This window comes from Botrytis deweyae (assembly GCF_014898535.1).
Source record: "Botrytis deweyae strain B1 chromosome Unknown BDEW_006, whole genome shotgun sequence".
NCBI classification, from domain to species: domain Eukaryota; kingdom Fungi; phylum Ascomycota; class Leotiomycetes; order Helotiales; family Sclerotiniaceae; genus Botrytis; species Botrytis deweyae.
The window spans coordinates 1,136,585-1,160,558 of NW_024066213.1; the positions used below are offsets into that span (position 1 = coordinate 1,136,585).

At 40.6% G+C, this 23,974-nt stretch overlaps 5 protein-coding genes across 5 annotated transcripts; 2 read left to right on the plus strand and 3 right to left on the minus strand.

Moving 5' to 3' along the window:
- Nucleotides 1-386: 386 nt before the first annotated feature.
- On the minus strand, nucleotides 387-1,862 carry EAE98_003549 (uncharacterized protein; the record flags this gene model as incomplete). Its single annotated transcript, XM_038951169.1, has 1 exon — nucleotides 387-1,862. One exon carries the CDS (start codon nucleotides 1,860-1,862, stop codon nucleotides 387-389), a length of 1,476 nt encoding a protein of 491 aa, XP_038812633.1.
- Nucleotides 1,863-7,934: 6,072 nt separating this feature from the next.
- On the plus strand, nucleotides 7,935-11,333 carry EAE98_003550 (uncharacterized protein). The gene is made up of 2 exons (XM_038951170.1): nucleotides 7,935-9,400; nucleotides 9,461-11,333. The coding sequence occupies exons 1-2, from the start codon at nucleotides 8,790-8,792 to the stop codon at nucleotides 10,881-10,883; spliced, it is 2,034 nt and encodes a 677-aa protein (XP_038812634.1). The 5' UTR covers nucleotides 7,935-8,789; the 3' UTR covers nucleotides 10,884-11,333.
- Nucleotides 11,334-12,351: 1,018 nt separating this feature from the next.
- EAE98_003551 (uncharacterized protein) lies at nucleotides 12,352-15,146 on the minus strand (the record flags this gene model as incomplete). Its single annotated transcript, XM_038951171.1, has 3 exons — nucleotides 12,352-14,504; nucleotides 14,555-15,013; nucleotides 15,107-15,146. The coding sequence occupies 3 exons, from the start codon at nucleotides 15,144-15,146 to the stop codon at nucleotides 12,826-12,828; spliced, it is 2,178 nt and encodes a 725-aa protein (XP_038812635.1). The 3' UTR covers nucleotides 12,352-12,825.
- A 523-nt stretch (nucleotides 15,147-15,669) lies between these two features.
- On the plus strand, nucleotides 15,670-17,794 carry EAE98_003552 (uncharacterized protein; the record flags this gene model as incomplete). Its single annotated transcript, XM_038951172.1, has 3 exons — nucleotides 15,670-15,894; nucleotides 15,948-17,320; nucleotides 17,461-17,794. 3 exons carry the CDS (start codon nucleotides 15,670-15,672, stop codon nucleotides 17,792-17,794), a joined length of 1,932 nt encoding a protein of 643 aa, XP_038812636.1.
- A 1,285-nt stretch (nucleotides 17,795-19,079) lies between these two features.
- EAE98_003553 (uncharacterized protein) lies at nucleotides 19,080-22,849 on the minus strand (the record flags this gene model as incomplete). The annotated part of the gene is made up of 3 exons (XM_038951173.1): nucleotides 19,080-22,400; nucleotides 22,452-22,764; nucleotides 22,815-22,849. The coding sequence occupies 3 exons, from the start codon at nucleotides 22,847-22,849 to the stop codon at nucleotides 19,080-19,082; spliced, it is 3,669 nt and encodes a 1,222-aa protein (XP_038812637.1).
- Between the last annotated feature and the right edge of the window lie 1,125 nt (nucleotides 22,850-23,974).

Genomic DNA, 23,974 nt, shown 5'->3' on the forward strand with positions numbered 1-23,974 from the left:
TGAACTTTGACTTTCAGAACGAGAAATGAAAACTCAGTCGATACATATGGATCTGACTGATGGAAATCCCTCAAATATGCACAAGCATGACACGTACCTCATCGAATTTTCAATAGATCATCGTTGTCGCTCTGCTTCTCAAGCATCTCAATCCACTACTCAATATCAACGGCCCGATAGCTGCCCCCCATCTCCTCAAAGCTGCATACTCAGCCCCTTCCTTTGTCTTCACACTCCGCCCCCTCAAAGCTCCATACTCACCCCCGTCCTCTATCTTCACACCCCGCCCCCTCAAAGGTGCATACTAAGCCCCTTCTTTGATCTTCACACTCCGCCCCCTCAAAGCTGCATACTCAGCCCCTTCCTCTATCCCCACACCCCTCCTCTCAAACCACCGTCCTTAAAAATACACCATTCCACCTCCGTCTCACCTGACAACAAACCGGTCGACAGCAATTCCTACATCCACTCAACGTCTCACTTTTCTCTTTCGGGATGAACCAGCCCCCCTCACTCTCCATATCCACATACTCCCCATTCTGATCAAGAAATACCTCATCGGGTCCCGCAGTCCATGTCTGTTTTTCCTGTCCCTGTTCTTGTATCTTATCTAACCCATCTGTCCTTTTGATCCACAATTCCCTTTCCTTTTTCCTCTCCCACTTCTTCTTCCCTCTCCGCTCCTCCCCCAAACCCTCAGCCAACTCCTCCCCTGTCCGCCCTCTCTTCATAAACACCGGAAAAAACAAAATTCCCTCCCCACCCTCATACAACCCCCCATCCCCAGAAAAACAATGCCATTCCCTCCCCCGAATACTAGCCAAATGTCTCCCGATACACCGCACCTCCCACCCTCCACCCCCACACCTCTCAATCCCCTGTACAATAATCCTCACCGAATAAAACGACTCCTCCTTCTCTCCCTCCTCATCCCCATCCCTCAAATTCCACCCCTCCGGCACCACCCTCTCAACAAACTCCACCAGTTCCCGCGCATACCCATTCCGATACAAATACGCATATCCACACCCATGTCTCCTCACCACATTCCTCCGATATTCAAGCGGCCACTGCACTTTCCACTCTCGCTTGAAACTCGCGACGCGAACACGCTCATCGACTTCGATAGCGGAGATCTGGAGTCGGATATCGAAATCGTAGGTTGAGAGCGGAGGGAGCATTCTAGGCTTGGCGTAGAGATTCCAGGCGGTGGTGATAAGAGTGAGGAGTTTGCGATTGGGGATAATGTTATTATCTGGGAAGGAAGGATCTGGATCGCTTCGGTGGTGGAGCTTGGGGGTTATATGGGTGGTGTTTTTCATAATGGTGGATTTTTCGGTAAAGGGTTCTTTTGATAATTCTTCCATAAAATGCAAATGTTCAGGCTGCGGTGACTTTCCTGAATATTTCCTCGGTTTGGGACTTCGTATACACACGAAATGCGCTGCGTATTGCAGAATATAATACAGAAACTCCACATCGCCTTGCACGCCTGGTATACATAGTACCTGCGCGACAAGCTTACAGACCCCCCGATCCGACAAATCGAGATTGGAGCCCATTTTCATCCTGGGAAATAAATCATAGGGAGATTTTTGGAAAAATTTGTACGCGAGGCGCCATACGTAATCGGATTCGGGATGCGAAGGCTCGTTGGAGGGAAGGCTCCAGGAGTAGTATATTGTGTGTGGGAAAGGATTTTTCGAGAGGGGGAAATCTTTGGAGAGGTAATCTTCTTGGAGGAGTTGCTCGTCGGTTGGAGTCCAGAGTTTGGTGAATGTGACAGAGGGGTGGAAGGGGGTAAAGGGTCCGAGTGAGGGGATGTGGATGGGGGATTCGTTGAGATTTGAGAGGGGTGACATTTCGTGGCTTTGTGATGGTGTGGTTTTGATGCATTTGATATTAGGTAGGTTGATGGGGCTGTCTTTTCTGAAAAGTAGATGTGTCCTCGCTGTAATAAGTTTCAATGCTACTTAAGGTATTGTGCGATATCAAAATGAAGAAAGTTGTTTGTTTATATCAACAAAGCTAGATACTTATTGTAATATGCAAAAAATATACAAACCCATCTTGGTGCTCCTTCACTACAAGATCCTCTATTAAATAACTCCAACAATCCAATACTCATACTAGTGAACGTAAATCAGAAATACGGCTACCAACCAACATAGACGAATTAGTATGAGCCAACATGTCGGGGTATTCACACAACTCCAATATCATACTGTAAAAGTATCCAAACAGTAAATACCGTAGAGATGTATCATCCATCCATGACAAAAAGAAAACACAAATTAAACTCTTTGTACTGCCGATGGACAAACTTCAAAGTAATCTTACAAATCAAAATCCACCTTGGGATGTATAAGTGTCTCCGATAAATACCTCCAGCTAGGGAGGTATACTACTTTTTACACTATCCCAAACAGCTCTCAAAGAATCATCATTATAATTTATGACAACCAAACTCCCTACAATAATTCAAACAGGAAAGAAAAAAGATCAAATGTAATATATGAGAGGGTTTGAAAGACACCAAGAGGTAAGTCAAGGAGCTAAAAGTTACAACATAGGTATTCAAAGTGCTCCACGAACTTGAAGAATTAGACGCATTGAAGAGCTTTAAGAGTTTAGAAATGCAGATGAGAGCTAACTGTTATCATCTCATGAGTCATACAAGGAGGAGAAAAGTAGCGATATGGAATATAGGAAACTACTTACCACAACACAGTAAATCTTCCAACCCCTTATGCACACTCCTCTGCTACCCAAAGAACATCTTCACCTGCAAAGAAACCCTAAGGATCAAAGATACATCTCTTCTCTTCCCCCAATATCTTCATTACATTTCCAGCCCCTCCAACCCCCAAAACAAAAACACATAAACCAACACATCTCTTCATCTCCCCTCCCCTCTTCCAAGCTCCTCCTCTTCCAACCCTCCTCACTCATCTGAAATTTCAAGAATTCAAAAGTATATAATTAGATATCTAAATACCTAGACAGATACTCTAACAAAATTCCAAACCACTCATATAAAAGAAAAGCATAGAATCATTTGGGTATATCTATCTATCTAAATAAATAAGCGAATAGAAATATAAAGATATAATAAATAAATAAATTCAAAATCATATATCGTAAAATAGAAGTCAATAATCTAACTTCTAATATTAATAATACGAGGGCGTATTTTTGATGATAGCCGAACTGAAATTTAAACGAATTTCCTCACCAAAACTATACTTTATTCTATATATTTATAAATATATAATAATTCAAATATTCATTAATTTTTTTTGGAAATTTGAATAATATAAAAAGATTTAATTAATAATTAATTTGATATTAAAATAATTAATTTTGAAATTAAATTAATAATAAAATTCTATATAGAAATTTGATTTTTAAAATAAATATAATTTTTTATAAAAATTTTAAATATAAAAATTCAATATAAATTTTGATTTAATTGAAAATTTCAATAAGAAAATTAAAATTATATTATTAAATTTTTAATAAAAATTTATTATTTTTATAAAATTTTAAATATATAATAATATTAATTGATTTAATATTGAATTTTAAAATAAATAAGTTTGGATAAATTTTGGTATGAAAAAATGCTTATGCACAGACCCGGCAATCATCAAAAACACGCCCTTGTAAAGATAATTCTATACTTATATTTCACTAGCAATATATATCTATACATCTCTATATCTATAAATCTACATATCTATATAAAAAATATTAAAAAACCAACTATACAGCCCTTAAATTCATAGTATTAATCTAAACTCATAGATATCTAGTATAACTTCAACTTCAATCCGACTAATATCAAGATACTTTGTAAAGTATTATAGAGTCAGAGTTATCTATAATAGAGAGATCTAGGATATAGCTATTTGATATTTTATATTTTATGAGGTAAGAGTACTAGGTAAGATACTAGGTAAGATACTAGATATTGAGATTATGAGATGGAGAAAAATCGATCGAAAAGTTTAGGTTACTTGTCGGCTAATTATCCTCATGGTCAACCAACCAAGGGTAGTTGGTAGAATTTTTTAAAGCCGACAAGTAAGAGGGTAGGATGAGAGAGATGGGTTGTGTAATTCTGTTGATTTGAATTTGGATTGTTAATTCCGACTTCCAATCTTTAATTGTCAACAACGCATAAACGCAGTACTTAATAATATCTGAGTAAGGAGTAATCTTGACAAAGCTTATATATATCTCTCTCTTACACAGCGTATTATAGTACATGACTAGATTATATATGTTACAACCTCTTTACAAAACATACATATAATATGTATAAAATAACCCCCCCCCCCCTCACCTCGCCGAGAACACGGAATTGTATAGGCATCTCACATTACATTTCCCTTCACCTTTATATCAGAGCATAGCATAGTCATATTCATATTCATATTCATATTCATATTCATATTCATATTCATATTCATATTCATATTCATATTCATATTCATATTCATATTCATATTCATATTCATATTCACATACACATACACATTCACATACTAGATAGAAAATTAACTTTATCAACATGAATACCTACCTACTATCTAGGTATCTCAAATAGAATCCTGAAAACTCGTATATCTATACCTATATTATATCTATCTATTTATCTATCTATCTATCTATCTATCTATTTATTTATCTATCTATTTATTTATTTACCTATCTATCTATTTATCTATTTACCTATCTATCTATTTATTTATCTATCTACCTATCTATCTATCTACCTACCTATCTATCTATCTAGATATAGGTACTCGTATATATTGTAATACGAAAGCATCGCATTACATCACATCACATCACATCACATCACACTTATACCTATCCTTATACTTAATATATACTTATTATACTTTCCACCAAGAAACGTGCGGGAAATGTAAGATTACCTAGGTACCGACTGCATTTTAACTACCTACCTAGGTAACCTTATGATCTTCCATATTTCATATTTCACATTTCACCTTTCATCTTTTCAAGAAAGCATGACTTGACTTTTCGTAGACGTGATGTGATATGATGTGATGTGATAGATAGTGAGTACTTTTCTATAAAAATCGAAAATAAAAAATAGAATGGAGTGTAGAAATGGAATGCAAAAATACGTTTAAGATGGAACAACAATAGATGATTAAAGTTCCGCTAGTGGAAAGTTTAGGATCTGGGTGAAGATCATTTTATTTTATTTCAATAGACTTTTTGGAGCGCTTTTTCTCTACTAATCTATGGAGGGGTTGAAGATATTGGTGCCTGTTTGAAGGTATGTATGTGTGTCTAGGTATTGTATGAGGTTATGTGATGTGAAGTGGAAAGAGTAGAGTTTCGGGATGGTGGTCGGGATGGATTTCGGGAGAGAATATGATGAATATCGGGATGAATGAGAATATGAAGGGTAACTCGGGATGGAAAGATGATGGATGGATTTCTATGTGATGAAGAAGAGGAGAGGAGTCATTATAGGTGAATAGTATGACTAATAATTTGAATCTGGATGACTTGATTCGATATGAATACCTAGGTAGTTGATGACTAATTATTAAGGTACTCTGGATGAAGCGGTCATACTATCATTTCTGTTGAATTGGATAGGTAGGTAGGTAGTTATGAGAATTCTCGATTAGAAAATGGTAACTCATTTTTCTTTTCTTTTCTTTCCTTTTCTTCTCGTATGAAAAACATACATTGACGTGTCTTGACATGGCTTGACGTTAAAAAAAAGCAATCGAAAGGAGCTGGGAGAAGAGCTACCGAGTAGTGAGCTAGTTCCCGATGAAAAGTTGATCCGTAATGAAATCATCGACTAAGAGAAAGCTTCCACATCGAACTAATGCAAGATACCGATGACACGATCTGGAACGGTGTTGCATGAATATGCGGTACTCCACCGTCTTGCAGATGTTGAGTGATCACCTGAGGATGAATCTTCTCTTGCAGTCGCTAGGGAAGCCATAGGTACCTACCTAGGTATATATCACGAATGGGATGGATAGATCTGTAGGAGTTCGGAAAGAGATTAACGAGATGGTTGAGGGTTCGTATCGATTGTTCCATGATGGTGGGAAAGCTCAAATGATCGGTTTACGATGTTTATCATGGTGGTACGGTGTAACGCCCATCGATGCATGTAGGAGTGAGGGATATGCAGGTGGGAGAAAAGTGTGATTTGGGTTGGAACGCTTTCCGAGCTGGCTCGAGGCTGGTCAAGTAAGGGATGGTGGGATGGAGATATCGTGGCTCTGTATATGTCCCGACTTTAGATCTGGTGGTGTGTATTGGCACTTTTCGATGGATCGGGAATTGAAGGGAAGAGATTGGGAAGATGTTGGGTGGGTAGGTAGGTAGATAAGATGGGTTGGGATCTGATAGATGGGATCTGATGGATCTGATGGATCTGATGAGATACTGTACGGGAATTCTAGTGAAGGATATCTGCAAGAGATATCTTGATCCGACTGGCTGTGAATTGTGAGGTGGTGTAGGTTTACCAGAGATATTTGATGTATATGATGAAGCGGTGCATATCTATGAGAAGTCTTGATATATATTACGAGGTAGTGTAAATTATAAGATGGTGTAAATCTATATATTAGGTAGGAAGTAAGATGCTGAGATACGGAATAGTAAAGTAGTTAATAGGTAGGTAAATAGCTAATAGTGTAAGAAGATTGATTGATGATTACCTGGTATATATTTATTTAGTATCTATTTATCTAGGTGGGTGTAATTGAAGAGAAAAGAGTGAAGGTTGATATATGAAAAGAGTGAAGATTGATACGAAAGAAGAGTCAAGATTGATACGAAAAGAGTGAAGATTGATATGAAAAGAGTGAAGGTTGATATAAAAAGAGTGAAGATTGATATAAAAAGAGTGAAGATTGATATAAAAGAAGAGTATAAAGATTCCCAGGTGATATGAGAAATCAAAAACAACAAAACTCATCTCTAAAGCAGCACCCACAAAATATCAAGCGGCATCCCCCCCAAACAGCATTCGAGTGATTTGATTGATCACAGCAAGAATTCCATTGCAAAAGCTGGGATCGGATTTAACCGAATCTGGTAAGGCTGGCTCCTGCACACGATGAATAAAGTGGGGCGATCTTAACACTACCACCATAGCTTTGAGCATCGTCTTTTGACAAGCAAACACCAACCTCCATCGATCATTTTAGCACCCAATGCACGGCAACTCTCCCTCTTTTTCACAGGAACATCGGATGATTTTAAGTGGCGGATGAGATAAAAAAGAGGCAAAAGAGGTAAAAGAGGTAAGAGGTCATTAAGAATACTTGGGTACTATGACTTTCCTCTCGATGATGAATTGAAGGAACGAAAGGAAGAAAGAAAGGAAGAAAGAAAGAAAGAAAGAAGAAAGAAAGAAAGAAAGAAAGAAAGAAAGAAAGAAAGAAAGGAAGAGTTCATGATGGGGAAAGAATGATTGAAGCCATGGATGGATATGAATGAGTGGATGAATGGATGAATGGATGATTGAATGATTGAATGAATGTGATTGTTCATTGTGGGTGTACAAACAAAACAATCCTTCAAATCCCATCCATCTTCATCGATACATCCATCGATACATCTATCGATACATCCATCGATACATCCATCGATACATCCATCCATCCATCCATCCACCAATCCATCCAAAAGCAAAAGTATATATCGTTAGTTCAGCAACATATGCATGCGTCAACACAACATCGACTTCAACACAACACTACACTACACAACACTACACTACACTACACTACACTACACAACACTACACTACACTACACTACACTACACTACACTACACTACACTACACTACACTACACTACTACTACACTACACTACACTACACTACACTACACTACACTACACTACACTACACTACACTACACTACACTACACCACCTACGGAATACACGACATTGACCATTTCCATATTCTCCCTTCTCCTTCAACTCACCCAAGCAATTTCGACCCAATAAATATTCTCCAGAAGAAGAAAAAATTCTAATCGAATCGGGTCCAGATGAGTTGATCCAAAATAACTATCCGTAAATAGAGTACTAGGTACCGTGCCGGTGCTTCAAAAACTGAAAACTCAACCAACTTTCTTCTCTTACTTTCACCATTTTCTTCTTTTTTCCATTAACTTTGATTGACACAGACAGTTCTCGATACTTCTTAACCTCCCTATCCCAGATTTATCATGGTACGGTGGATTGATTTGATGTGATTGGAATTGTCCTGAAAAACTATTATTCATTCATTACTTGATACTTCCCTTTCATTCCAAATCATTGAACGTTGGTTGGTTTTGATTGACGGATCATTCATTTCATCTCATCTTCGGCGAGATCCAATCAAGTCTCGCATTCGGTCTCGGTTGACCTTTCTTCTCCATCCATCCATCCTCCTTTTCCCTCCCAGACCAGCCTACTTCTCCCTCTTCCAACTTGCAATTCACTCCATTGTCTTACTCTTTCCCACTGCGACTGATCCTCTTGACTCTGTTCTATCCGAGTAGAATCACTGCTTTCACTACCTTCCCTACTTCTCGTCGACATTTTAAACTTTTGGTCCGTCAAAAATTCAATATCCATCAGAAAACCCCACTACTGCCCTAGAGCTTCTGCAAGACATATCCCAAACGCTTGATTTGTCCTTGAGTCAGGACCGGTGGGGTGAATCTTTGTGATCTCATACCACTGGGCGGCCCTTCTCCCCGGATCTTTCCATGATTCGCCTCTGTTCCACTACTAAATCAATTCTTGTTTTGACTACCTCTTCCATCTCTCTCAAACAAAGACATCAACGAATTGCCACAATTGCAAAGATGTCGCATTCCAACGTCTTGATTTATCTCATGCGCCGGGACCTGCGAGTGGGCGATAACCCTATCCTTCATTCTCTCGTTGATAACAAGGATCATGGATTCACACATCTTCTCCCACTCTATGTTTTTGCCGCACAACAAATCGAAGTCTCTGGATTTATCACCCAAGATGGAAGTAAGAGTCCGTACCCAGAGGCCAGAAGTCAAATCGGCGCATTCTGGAGATGTGGTCCCCACAGAGCGAAGTTCCTAGCGGAAAGTGTGTGGGATCTGAAGGGTGGTCTCGAGAAGATTGGGAGTGGATTGTCTATCCGGGTGGGTATGGTCGATGAAGTGGTGAAAGATTTAATTGAAGGATTTGAAAAAACAGGCGGCAGCAAGGTTTCTGCAGTGTGGATGACTTCCGAAGAAGGAGTAGAAGAGAAACGAGAAGAGCGCTCAACAAAGAACCTATGCGATAAGGCCGGTGTTGACTTCAAATTGTGGCGAGATGAGAAATATTTAATTGACGAGTATGTTTTCACACCCATCATCCATTTCAACCCCCCCAAAATTTACTGATTCAAATTTAGTCGAGATATTCCATTTGAGGATCCAAAAGATCTTCCCGATGTGTATACGACTTATCGCAAGAGTGTTGAACCCCTTCGCGAAGCGCCTCGTCCAACTTTACCAAAACCTGAAAAGAATTCATTGCCACCCTTCCCTACCGATGTTCCACCCCAACATGCTCCATTCACGATTCCGACAAATTACGAGGAGATCGAGAGTGCACTTCTCAAGCCAATCAATGCGCAACCTCTAATCAAAAATCCTCCATCCTTCCCGGAGAATTCACTATCGGTACATCCTTTTACAGGTGGTGAATCTCATGCTCTAGATCGACTCGACCATTTGATTACTTCTGGCTCCATGAACGCTTATAAATCTAGTCGCAATGGGCTTATGGGTACTGATTTCTCTACAAAACTCTCAGCATACCTTGCTCTTGGTTCAATTACCTCACGTCAGATTCATTCTTCCATGTCTCTCTTTGAGAATGGTTCCGATTCTGACAATCGGTACAAAGATCTCGAGGGGTATGGCAAGGGTGAAAACGAAGGCACTTATGGTGTACGATTCGAACTTCTCTGGAGAGATTACATGCGTCTCTGCACTCGTAAATTTGGACCAAAGCTTTTCCAATTGGGTGGATTTAAGGAGGAAGAAAATGCCCATTCAAAGTGGAGTCGGCTGGATTCACCAAGAGATGGTGTTACGAAAGAGCAAATACAAGAGATTATTGAGAGATTTCTTAACGGTACAACTGGAATGGGATTCATTGATGCTTCTCAGAGAGAATGTTATCATACGGGTTATACCAGCAACCGCGCTCGTCAAAATGTCGCTTCATTCCTCGCGAAGCACCTTTACATTGATTGGAGAATTGGCGCCGAGTGGTACGAATGTATATTGGTTGATTATGATGTCAGCTCAAATTGGGGCAATTGGCAATATGTTGCCGGGGTTGGGAATGATCCTCGAGGCAATGATCGAATTTTCAACCCTGTCAAACAAGCTTTTGATTACGACCCTAAGGCTGAATATGTTCTGGCTTGGGTTGATGAGTTACGGGGTGTGGATGAACTAGGTCAAATATTCCAGGCTTGGACTATCAACGACCAAGAGAAGAAAGAAGAGTTGGGAATTGCAGATACTGAGATGGTGACGAACCCATTAAAGAGAATTGACTTTAAGATCAATAGAGGTAGAGGTGGGGGAGGTGGTAGAGGTGGTGGCAGAGGTAGACCGCCATATAGACCACATGGTGGAGATAGATGGATGGGTAGAAGATCTGGTCCTGGGGACCAAGGACGAGGTGGGTTCCAGGGTGGAAGAGGAGACCGAGGTTTCCATCAAACTCGAAGATTGTATAGGGGCGGTAGAGGTTCCGGAAGCGAATTGAGAACTGGAATGATGGACAAGGAGAGAGAGGCTGCTGCGAATAATGAGTAAGACCGACGGTTCACATTATGGCGTACGTCTATAATTGCGCAGCGAGACACGGGCATGGACACGATTACGAATACGATCACGGATACACGAAGACATAGATATGACAACGTAATAAATGGATGTCATTGAGTTGACAGTGGTAATTATGGTTGAGAATTTTGGTAAATACGGTCGGTGGCTATGGCTTATACCTTGGGACGGTGAATAATGGTTACGGAGATATTTGCAATTATGGCTTTCGCTTATAATATGACCTGGCTGAGCTGCATAGGAGGATGGATTTGAAAGAATAATGAGTGGTTCAAATAGGCGGATCATATACACATGAGTCGCGAACAATTCGCATACGTTTTGATTTCATTGTGCATGCTTGCTCTTGATAATATTGATTTTTAGGTAGCATAATAAAGAAAGAAGAAGAGAAATAAATACATTAGCAGTATCGCTCCTCTATATATTCAACCACTTTAGTAAATGAAAATTATATTGCCCTTCTAATCTCTGCGAATTTGGTCTGCTTTACCCAATGATACTTCTCCCCCCTCTCCCCCTCTCCCCCTCTCCCTCTCTCCCCCACCCCCTTTTCTCTCTCATATACACTCATATCCACTCACCCATACCCACACACTACCCACCTAACTACAACATACAATCAACATACAATCTACAGGAACCTCAGTCTGAACCCCATTCCCCCCTAATACAAAAACACAAAAATACATATATATATATATATATATATATATATAAACATACATACAAAAACATACACATCTACCCCTCATATCTACACTACACCGCATTTTAAATCTCAATCTCAATCTCAAAAGAACAGAATATTATATCTAATATCATCTAATACCTAGTAACTACCTAATACCTAATACCTATTCAGTACCCAGCAATCTAACACCTATCTAACACCTATCTAACACCTATTTAACACCTATTTAACACCTATCTAACACCTATTTAACATCTATCTAATACCTAACACCTATCCAACACCTATTTATCACCTATCTAGCATCTATTACCCAATACCTATACTTATTACAAAAAAATAATAAACAATCGACTATTATAAAAAGATACTAATACCTACTTCCCTCCCTACCTCCCTACCTCCCTACCTCCCTACCTCCCTACCTCCCTACCTCCCTACCTCCCTACCTCCCTACCTATCTACCCACCTAGTACCAAGAATCCACGGAATGAATCATACCAGAGTCCGAGATAAGCCAGAAACGAGCAAATTGCAATTGATTTTCCACATAAATCAACACTTCAACTAGGTACTCGAACTCGAGTAAATCATCGTAGATAGCGCATTTGAATTCATACCTACCTACCTAGGTATATCAAAAAGAAAATAATTAGTGGGGCTTTACTTAGGCGAGGAAAGCAAAGGGGCATCTACAGCAGGGACAAGACAATCACATACTGATCTTCTTGCGACAATTTTCATATGATACATGTGTAATATTTTTGGAACCTGCATACCCGAAGACCTATACTATCTATTTCATGTATATGGTTCTCTTCCCCTTTCTCCCCCTTCGCTCATCTCCTTCCCCGGCCCTAAAAGGACCAACTCAAGTACCCAATCATTATCCAATCCCAATTTAATCTTACCCCACCCAACCAATCCAACCGAGCGTAGTACTAACATACTGTGCACTTGATACAGTACAAAAAACTATGTAGAAAAAATAAGTCATCCCCAGAAATCCCAACGCCAAATCAGTATACCACTTCAATCGCCAAACTAAACCATGATATGCCAAATCACTCCTCGCGAGCCACGTTTACAAAAAAACAAAAGAAAGCTAGTCATAGCGTGTGTTTCGTTATCATGACCACCACTTGATTGCCAAAATTGTTTCCCCATAGCCCCTTCATACCCGCATAGAACAAACACCAAATGCAACCCGAAATCAAATTATCTCGAACGCCCTGCAGCCCCTGTATATCTGTTTCTGATCAAGAAGGGACTTGGCATTTCATCCCTGTCAGGGTTCCACACCGTTGGCTCCATATCTCCAATGCTTCCTCCACTACCCCTCATTCTTCCTTCGCCCTTTTCCTTTTCAACCATTCTCACCCCGAATGATCTTCCCTTTCCACTAGGGCTCATTTCAACTGGTCTTCCCCCAGCACGAGCTTGTGCTAATTCGACTAGAGTTCGTCCAATCGTTGGTGCACTTCCCGTCTTTGTATTATTCTTCATCGCCTGTTTGTGTAGGTCTGATTCAGATTTCTTTGTCAAACTCGACTTTCGTGTGGGACTTGCTGCCGTATCATTGCCCGACAAACTAGTCATGCTTGGTATTCTCGACAGTCTCTTAGTTACTGGGCTTTGTGCTTCCTTCTTACTAACCAATCCACCTTGATTTTTGGTTGCCAAAAAATTTGGTTGAGTATTCAATTTTTGTAATGGTGCTGTACGCTGTGAGATGAGATGTGGTCTCGCAGCACCCTTAGCAAATGGGTTGTTTTTAGATTTAGGTCGTGTAGGAGAAGGCACTGGAAGATCATCCTCATCTTCAGAATCAGAATCTAATAGAAGAGGTTGTAAGCGAACCTCGGCATTAGCATTTGCAGCAGCAAAAATGTTTCGGTTAGTGCCAGGAGCTTTGGTTGCATTGTTCCGGCGTGGAGATAATGACAAGGAGGCAATAGAAATTGGCGATGGATCGGCCATCTCAATGTCCATGGGAGTGCCATGCACATTGAACATGGTTTGTGCTCGAGAAAATGGCGTTCTGGTGGATTTCTTGAATGGTTTACTGGGCTCCGGTGACATGGTGTGATCGGTAAAGTCTGTGGTCGATGAAAAGTCATCACCTGTGCTACCAACAGATGATCTTGGGTAGTCCAATGAGCTTGGCGATGGACACAACTCTTTAGCGGTCAGAGAGCTTGAGCTAGTATCGTTGTCTGGATTTGATGATCGAGAGCTGTTGGCGGATCTTTGTAGCTCTTCTTCAACTCGGATCCGGACTTCTTCTTCAAATCGTTTCTGTAGACTCTCCACCTCTATTTGTACCAAACGATTGATCTCCAATTGTGCCTTGACTTCCCATTCTCTTCGCAATGATGAATCAATCTCGGCACGCATAGCCGCTTTCTGAGCCTCGAGCTTTTCTGTCCTTTCTTCAATCTCCTTGAATTGTTTAGCCGCCATTTCTTCTTTCGTCCTCAAAAGTCGACCGAGCTCAACAACCTCTTTCTCCTTCCTCATTAACTTTACGACAGGGAGATTAAGCAATGTAACGGTGTCGACTCGTCGATCGGGGTTGACTCTAAGGCAGTCCTTGATAACAGATGCAAGTTCTGGCGAATATATATTTGGTATTGGTGTGACTTTGCCCTCTTTAATCTTCTGCACAAGTTGAAAGTGGGATTTCGCGTTAAATGGAACTTCTCGTGTGCAGAGCTCGTACATAATGCAACCCAAAGACCAAATATCTGACTTTAACGTATATCGTTCTGCGGCGCAGATTTCTGGGGACATATAGAATGGAGTTCCAACATATGTAGAAGCAAAATCGTGAGATTCCATCAATTTCGAAAGACCAAAATCTCCAAGCTTCACCGAGTTGCCTTCACCAAGGAAGACTATAAGATTTAGCATAAGAAACATAATTGTATATGCCTAGGATACTCACTGTTTTCGGGCTTCAAGTCTCGGTGTAGAATCATGACACCAGGCGCAGGCTTTTGTGGTTTGGCGGTATTTCCCAATCCCATAACATTGCTTCCAACTTCTGGTGGATCGACTCCATAATGACATCTATACAATGCTGAAACCAATTGTGCGAATATGCTCCAAACGAAACCCTCTTCAGCATACTTGTTTTTTGCTTGTAAATCCTTTATAATTCTACCAAGATCCCCATTGCCACAGTATTCCATATACAAATGAAGGTCTTGACTGGACTTTAGATGCTCTCGATGGTAGTATCCGACGATGTTTGGATGTTTAAGTGAGGAAAGAATGGCGAATTCGGCTTGCAGTTGTTCTCGTTCTTTTTGTGACATCCGCATGTAGTTAATCTCCTTCCTACATAAGATTTCTCCATTATTCTTTCTTCGGACCTTTCGAATGACACCAAAAGAGCCATGTCCTACAGAATAGATAGAGTATATTAGTTTTGTCTCACTTAAGAGTTGGCGCAACGAGTAATAAATCCAATATGAACCACGTCCTGCAGACTTACCTATCTTCTCCAAAACTTCGTACTTGCTTTCTTCTGTCATGATTCCGAAAATATTATATTTAAGGGAGGGAAGATCTTTGCATTGATCTAAATAAAGAAAGCAATTAACATTAGTATTGTTGTAATTTATTCGAGGTTGGCGATGTTTTGTCGTTTTATTCAAAGTTGATGAAGATGGATTGTGAATTAATTCATTCAGGTTGGTGTTTACTTTTTGGTTGCCCTTCCAACCGTTTGACTATTTGATACCAAACTAGAATTGGACATCACCCGGGGAAATTTTGATAATGCCAGAAGGCGGTGAAGGTTCGAAATTTGGATGACGGTTGAAACATCTAACTCCGATCCCTTATCCGGATTTCTTTTATCGATAAGCTTTCTTCCCCTCCATGTGCTTGTGTCAAAATCAGCAGCTTCTCAACCTTGCCACAATTTTGTATCTTTATCTGTTTTATTATTATTATCACTACTGGGTCCATATCCTTTGCCATTCACTATCGATTATTCATTGCTCATTACTCCCATATCTTCTACTTCATACTCTTTGCACACATACCTTCAGAATGGTAAAACGGAAAGATGAGCTCGAAGTTCAACTGAAGGATGAGCACCAGCTGATCAAGGAAGGACTTTTGAGAGACGAAAGTCCCCTTGATACTAGTCCCGAATTCCAAGAACTTTGCGTTGCTTGTAGAATTGGTGATGTTAAGAGGGTTCAGCAAGCAATTACTACTCCTGGAATCAATATCAATGCTAGAGATCCCTTTGACTATACGCCATTGATCTTGGTAAGCTTTATGTTATTCCTAATGCCAATTGGCCTCGCTGACAAACTATCAAGGCAAGTCTATGTGGACATTACAATGTTGTTCAACTTCTCCTCGAAGCTGGAGCTCTCTGCGAGCGCGATACATTCCAAGGAGAGAGATGTTTATACAATGCATTAAACGATCGAATTCGAAACCTTTTATTAAAGTACGAATATTCGAAGTCTAGGGACCCATTACAATCATTTGCTTCTCATATCACTTCTCTCCTTACTAGGCAGACTCCTGAAACTTCAGACATAATACTCAGTGCTGGATCAGAATCATGGAATTTACACAAGATGATACTTTCTGCCCGGTCACCATATATGCAAAGAAAGCTTTCTGCTGCCCCAGAAACCAAGTCATGGAAATTAGAACCTTCCATTCCCCCAGAATGTTTCCAGGTTGCTTTTCGATATTTATACATGGGTGAAGTGCCATCAGATCTTGGTCTTAGGTCTAGCAGCTCTGTGGACGATGTGCTCAAAGGGATTGACAAAATCAGCAAACAGCTTGAGATTGAATCCCTCTGGGAAGGGCTCTTGAGTGGGCGTGATAGGAGAATAGCTCGACAACGGTATCAAGATGAAGTTTTACGAGCAAGGAACCAGATGGAGTCTTGGTATCGAGGTAATGTTTTGAAGCATAAGATACACATCGATACCGTGAAGGCCAAGAATGTGAAGTGGACTAGGAATAATTCCATTTTTGCAGACGTTCTGTTACAGGCAAACGAAAACGTAGTTTCCGATGAGGCTTTGAGTTCAAGGCCAGAAACGCCAACACCTAACACAACTGTTTTCTCAAATGGTATTCCTATTGGCCCCTCGAGCTCATCGCCCCAAGAGACATCAACCGCCAATTCATCTCAGAAATCTATACTCTATCCTGCGCACCGCGCTATGCTTATACGATCAGAATACTTCCAAACGATGTTTAGTTCCTCGTTTCAAGAAGCGCAAGTTACTGATTATTTGCAAATCATCTATGTCGACTGTCCCCCTGCTGTACTAGAGCTTATCCTCGACTTTCTTTACACTGAGAATGTTGATATTCCTCTTGATCTCGCTATAGACGTTCTTCTTGCAGCAGACATGCTCTTCATTGAGAAACTCAAAACTAAAGCTGCAGTAGTAATTAGTACTCTCGGAAATGGTTCGAGCACACTCGCTGATCGTACACACACCGACAGTGATGAATTAGATGTGGAATTAATCAACCCTTATGATGTTATGAGAGCTGGATGGTTGACAAGAGTCCAAAGACTAGAGGAATTTTGTGCTAGGTACATGGCATATAGGTTGGAGGACTATATTGACGAGCCAGAGTTTGAGGAGTTGATTAAAGAGAGTGCTGCTAGAATTGAAAAGAGACAGGAGACTGACACTATTGAATTACTCGATGAGTATGTTACCAAATTCCTCTTCTCCTTACTTTTAAGAATTTGGCTTTTGTTTAGAGAACATAAAAAAGCCTTGGAAGAAATTTGAGGGCTTGTTTCCGATTGAAACACTCTCTCTAGTTAAATAACTGACATTTCTCTAGTATTCGCTTTTACCTATCCGAACGCTTCAGGCTCCGATTTGAAGACTCGGGCCTTGAAGATATGATGGACGAGAATATAAATGAGAACGGTGAAGAAAACGGAGATGAAAAGGGAGTAATCGACGATGTTACATCTGCAAATGCTGTGAAGTCTAGCACAGTGGTTGATATAAACCCAACCCAATCCCCTGCCCTCGATCCAATGATGAATGGTCAAATACGGACTCTCAATGGTGAGATTGCAGGTGACGAGTTTGCCGCAGATGCTATAAACTACCAAACGTTACTTGGAAAGATAGACAACTTGTTAGAAAGATTAAAGTTAGATGCTTAGACTCTGTACGAGGAATTGGATATTATTTTTCGTATTTAAGCGAAGTTTGTATTTTAGAAAGTATACTTATGTCCTCACATTTTTCACCCTTTGCGTTAGGAACAGAATTACAATCATGTTTTTCCTTGCAGTTGACGTCGAATATTAATAATCTTTTGGAGAGAAAGAATGCATCTTGTTCACCGCAATTTCTCATCAGCATCGCGCCTTATCCATACCCCTCCATCTTCGCCTCATATATGGTCACTCTCATCACATAGACACTAGATCTCCTGATCCTCAACTTCACCCTGCGCAATAGCATCTAATTTTATTCAAACATTAGACCCCAAATTAACGCTAATCTAGATACTGAGACTATATCGTCTCAAAGCTTCAGACTGTATATTTACCATATAAGTGATACTAACATTACCTGGGATAACACGGCATATGCACCGTACAATCTCTGCGCATTATATATAAAAACACGAAACATCCCAATTCTACGATATATCCAATACGGCAGATAGTTATTTTTGCATATTTCTCCTGTCATTTACTGATTAATCCCAGATTGTGTCGAATTCTGCTCTCCTTTGCCCTCGCGTATTTACGATTTGCTCCACATTATCAACCAATATAAGGACATCTGCGGCCTGGATGAACGGGAATGGAATTCAGTCTAATACCAACCAAAAAGGACAGGAATGATGTCTCAAACAGTTCCCCGTTTGAGAGAGCAAGAGAATACACTTTCTGATTTCCTCGAAGCTGCTGTCAATTTGGCCTTTTCATCACTTGCCTATGGCTGAGTGGTACTTTGAAAGGTCTCCTATTAAATCAAAAGAATTTGATTCCGAGCTAAATTTCTTCCAAGCTATTTCACTGAAAGGCTAACTTGACTGGTATGTAGTACTGATTCTAGAGTATTCACCGTCTATTTGAGCCTTCAATCACTCAAAGTGAGTACTTGGAAAGTTTGCATTGATTATCATTATGAAGAGATAGTCGAATAACACAAAGTATTACGAACTGATAAAACCTATGGCCTTACGCAAACCAGCGAATTAACCGGCCATACAACTGAGTTCAGTCTTTAGCGATCCTTCTCCTGATTGTACGCGCAACAGGTTATCGAGCGATCTGGCTTGGTAGACCAGATGTGAAAGCTTTTAAAGTTTGAACATTGTGAATTTCTCGATATGATGCAACGCCCAGGGAAAATATTCAAGTTTGAAACAATTTAAATGATCCAGAGGATCCCAATATGAACACTCTTCCATTGTACGACTGCAAACCCCAACTACTGCGCGCTTTCAAGCGTAGTTTCGAGCGCAGTTTCCGACATTTCTGTTTCCATTTCTCGAGCCAATAACATCTCCATTATCTTCTTGCCATGCTTTATATTACCCGCCACGAACCGAATCACTTCATTGTCAATCTTAACCGAATTGTACTTTAAAAACGCCTCTATCATTTCTCCATCCCAGGTGGACAATGCAAGGTTGATTATGTTTGGGGCTATTTTCGTGCGCGCTCTAAGCAATGCGAGAAGAACGTCTCGGCCGTTATCTAGGCGTCGCGCCAGAAGGAGGGCGTCCCAATTGATGGCATTCTGTTCATCTAAGACGTCTCTAATTCGTACCGCTTTGTCTAATAAATCACAAAAGTTACCGTACCAAGTGCCATAATAATAGGGCGACTGCTTTTCGTGTAAGGACATATATAAAAATGCCTCCCCTAAATGATGTTTGAAGATTTCCCAATCAATTTGATAATCGAAAATCAATGTGAATGCTAAAATCGATGTCACCCAAGAGACTTCACTAGCTTCAAACATACTTTTTCTGCGAATATTTATTACATCCGAAATGATCTTAGCCATGGCAGCAACCTTTCTTTGTTTTGCAGACAGTGTATCGTTTTCGACAGCGTTGAAATGGAGAAAAGCGTTCGCAATATTCAAGCTCACCATATCGAGGGGCGTCAGAATCGAAAAGGTGCATTCATCACATAATCCGATGCACTCATCGAAGGATTTGAAAAGCGTTGATGCTATGTCGGCGTCGTTTTTCTGAAGCAGCGCCGTGGGTGGCATCACTTCTCGGGATTCAGTCTCAGGGGAGCATTGGGAGGCGAGTAAACTTGCGTTGACCCAGTGATTGAAGATGGGCTTGACACAGTACTTTCTAGGCTGCGTGCACAACTTCTTTTGCTTCGTTCGGATCTCTGATATTACCTGGGCTGCCCGCCTGCTCCCTTTGTGTGATGCAATATAATACGCAGAATTCCAATACAAATCATAGTTGAGACTTTTTGGCAGTAGAGACTTTGTTATATCGTGTAGTAGATTGATAGTCGTCGGGCTATCAAAATATGCTGAGATTTGGACACAATTGAGACCCATCGAGCTTTTCCCAGTGCAAATATATTCGCAATCGGCACGAGGAATAAGTCGACTAACAATCTCATTGAGATCATACTTACAGGCCAGAAATATAGTCCAAATGAACATTTCTTCATTTTCATCCTTGATCCAGTCGGGGCGCAAGTAAGCTTCATATCTCCGCAGGTAAGAAGCAAGCCTAGTCGTAGCGAGCTCAATCCTTGATTCAAAAGGAGAAACTAGAAAGTCTACGAGTAACTCTCCTAAAGCACCCTCACGTCTTGCACTGGGAGCCGATTTCGCATAATTACCCCAAAAACCTACTGCGTGGTTCCTAAACGTAGGGCGTTCTTGTGATTCTGACATGATACAAGTTAAACATGCTTCCGCGGCCATCAGATTTGTATCTTCAGCTGAGTATCCAGGCTGGGACTCAAGGTATTCCCGCACCGATAAATGAGCAAACTGAAACTTATCCGTCTCTTCATTATAAACTACTAAGTTGAAGCAGATGCTTAAGATTTCGTCATTTGATAATAGTGGGTGGCCTGCGTTATTCACAAAAATGGCTTGCGGGAGGGTTTTAGAGTTCAGAGCTTCGCGGGAGCAAAGAAGCCATTTCAATGCACGTGACGCTAACAGTGGATTAGGATATTCGGCTTGGACGATCTGCGATATCACCACATCATATGACTTTCCCAATTCTTGCGGTAGGTGGTCGAGTGCGTGATGCACGTTGGCTTCCGTTTTAACCCGATATGGATCACAAAGGCTGTCAATGTGCATGCTTGCTAGTCGAAACATGCCATTAGCTTTCTTTATCAACTTGCCAATGATGATGTTCTCCAAGCGACTTGAGACACGCCCGCAGAGAAGCTTATCTTGTCGAATTGCCTCCTTAATGCGCGATTTGATGAACAATATGATGTCCCCAGTATTGTCAGTCGCATGAATGTATAGGTTCGGGGAACGAGCTAGATGGTGAACGAGGTCATGGTCATCTCTGCTACTGACAAAAACTTTGACGATATTGTTTGACTTCGTGATGATCTTTTGCAGGCCGAGAAGCAAATCATTTCTTTTAATAGGATCGCATTCGTCAAGTCCATCAATGACTATGGTTGCAGGATTGGATTCTAACAATTCTAGAATAATATTAACCGTTTCTTCGAGACTGAGCCTCTCCGGTTTTCGTCCTCGGGCTTCCTTCTTCCGAGCAAGATATTGTTTTGACACAGGTTCCCTTATTGGGGTCTCCGCATCTAATGAGCACAACTGCTCTAGTATGTTTCTTAGTATTTCTGTTGGATTAGCCCTTTCAGGTTCATTAACAGTTCGAACACAATAGAAGTATGCAATAGGTGCAGAGCTTTGATGCTGTTGGGCTCGACTTTGGAGATATTCGATAACATGGCATACAAGCATGCTCTTCCCACTGCCGGGGATTCCATGGAGCCACAAGATGGAAGATGTACTAGCCTCCATCCATTCCTTGAATTCCTTCTTTCTCAACAGCCAATTGCAAGAACCAGATAATAAGCTCCGCGATTTTTCCCTGTGGTGGCTAGAGCTTGGTATCGTTGTAAGCCACTCAAAAACCTTTACTCGCTCCTTTTCCTTTAGATTATCTTTTACACTAGATATATCTTCAGCAATGCGCTGCACGGGATCCTTGAGATCGTTCAAGGCTTTGACCAAATGGTGTTCGATTTTGTTCCACTTGAGTTCTGCAGATGACATATCTTGTTGAATGGTCTGTGTGAGATTGTGCAATTGTCCAAGACGTTGTCTCAAGTCACTTCCCAGTAGCTTCGTTGATGAAATCCCTTGCTGAAGGCTTTGTATTGATGTATGGCATACATCCATAGATTGTGTGAGAGCATTCATGTTTCTGTCAATCTTACCAAGGGATTCATCAGAGACGAGGCGCGTATATTTCTCAACTTCCAGTTCATTTTGCTTGATGCTCGATATGAATTTATGTGTTGATTCTTCTGGACGAAAGAAGCTATGCGCAATTTTCTTCAGAATATGAGGCTCGAAGTATGCATGCGCTTGGAAAAGGTAGTCCAAAATGGCAGTATATAGCTTAACAATCGCATCGGCCAGAAGAGCCTTCGCGCGCGATATTTTTTGTAGGTGGAGATACTCCACGATCTCATACCGTGCTAGAAGATTGACAACAATCTCCATGCCTTCAAGGATAGCACCATTTGAGTTGATATCGCTAATAGCAGCCTGCGATGCAATTAATAACCAAATTTTAAATCACAGCGGTACATCATATACCTGCAATAAAAACCTGACAGCAGCCCATGGTAAACTCGCGTGGATTGGATCATATTGCACAACAACATCCCCAATAGACTTGAACTTTTCAATCCAAATTGCAAGCTTAACAAAGATATCGCGAATAATGATCACTTGACCATTTTTCTTTTTCCACTTCCATTTCCTTTCTTGAGCCTTGAGTTCCTGCTTTTGCACCAAATCCAAGATTTCTACCAAGATTTGTCGCCTTTCTAAGCCCGCAGCGACGAGTGCTGAAGTATTTGTGAACTGGACTTGTTTAAGAGCCTCATTCCACAGGTCCTCAGATTGTCTGTCACGTCAGTAGATGCCTCCCAATGGGAGATGCAATAATTGCCTTACGTTTTGACATAAGGTGCAGCTCCAGGTGTGGTCATTTTGAATATGGTTTTGATGTTCTTCGGCGAATAATCTCCCTGGAATCTAGTCCGTTGAGGCTCTGCCCATCAGAATTTAGCAGTGCGGTATTGACTTCAACAAAATTCGATCTTTACTTAGCAACCAAATGTTGTGATTCAATGATTATGAAGCGGAAATGAACGAGCATCACTTCCTGGCATCAGAAAAATTCGGTGTGTGAGCTAGATTTAATTTTGCAAGAAGATGCCGATGAATTTCTGCATGTCAGCTCTACACAGCCTCCCAAAAGCAAGTACCTAAGTATGCCTCGGGGAGCCGCCCCTATGAAAGGTCACCAATGAAAAAGGTTTGGCTGAATTGAAGACCGGTATGTATGAAGCATTTATATCAGCCCCAATCGTTCATGTAGGGATGGTGGCCACCCATTTTTATACCTTTTCATTGGGCCGATTGCGGTTTATCAAGCAAGATCATCTGCGACGTGTAAGTTGCAATGCAATATAGCGTTCTACATTGTGAAATCGTCAACATGTATGAGTGAGGATGGACATGCTCATACTTTTAGCATTCAAAGCATCTCATGTGAGGGAGAGAAGAGAAAGAAATTTTAGGTAGACAGTGGGTAATTAATTACATGGTTGGAAATATTTTAGTGTTCCTTTACTAAATTTATTGATAAAATACATTCGTAGCAGGCTCTAGGTTACATAAGCGAAAAAGCAGGCGGAAATTGGGTATCTTTTCGAAGAACTTTTTGAATAGATTATAAATTCATTTCAAATTAAATACTGATTTTTTTTTGATTTTTTTTTTTGTAAAGCATACGAAAATTTGAGTCTTCTTTGTATTGATATTAAATGTTTTTACTGTTTAATATTATATCAAGAGGAAATCTTGGTTATTGAAATTCTTTCGAATGGTGGTCAATTCCCGCCTGTTATTTCGTTGATGTAGAGGCGGGGTAGGCCGTGTTCAAAGCTTATCTATCAACTCCGCTGTTGATGCCACTATATCCTCGGAATCTCCGAATTGTGTACGGAGTAATCAAAAGTTAAGGTTTTTGGTGGTGACTCAGAATTCACTATGACTCGATTCCGAGCGCCGTTAATACAAAGGGTTCAATCTCTCTTATATATAGCGAC

What these genes read in the sequence shown, in the direction of transcription:
- EAE98_003550 (XM_038951170.1), top strand. Translation starts at nt 8,790, where the DNA reads ATGATTCGCCTCTGTTCCACTACTAAATCAATTCTTGTTTTGACTACC. An exon ending in GAGAAATATTTAATTGACGA is followed by an intron (nt 9,401 to 9,460) that starts GTATGTTTTCAC and finishes ATTCAAATTTAG; the next exon opens with TCGAGATATTCCATTTGAGG.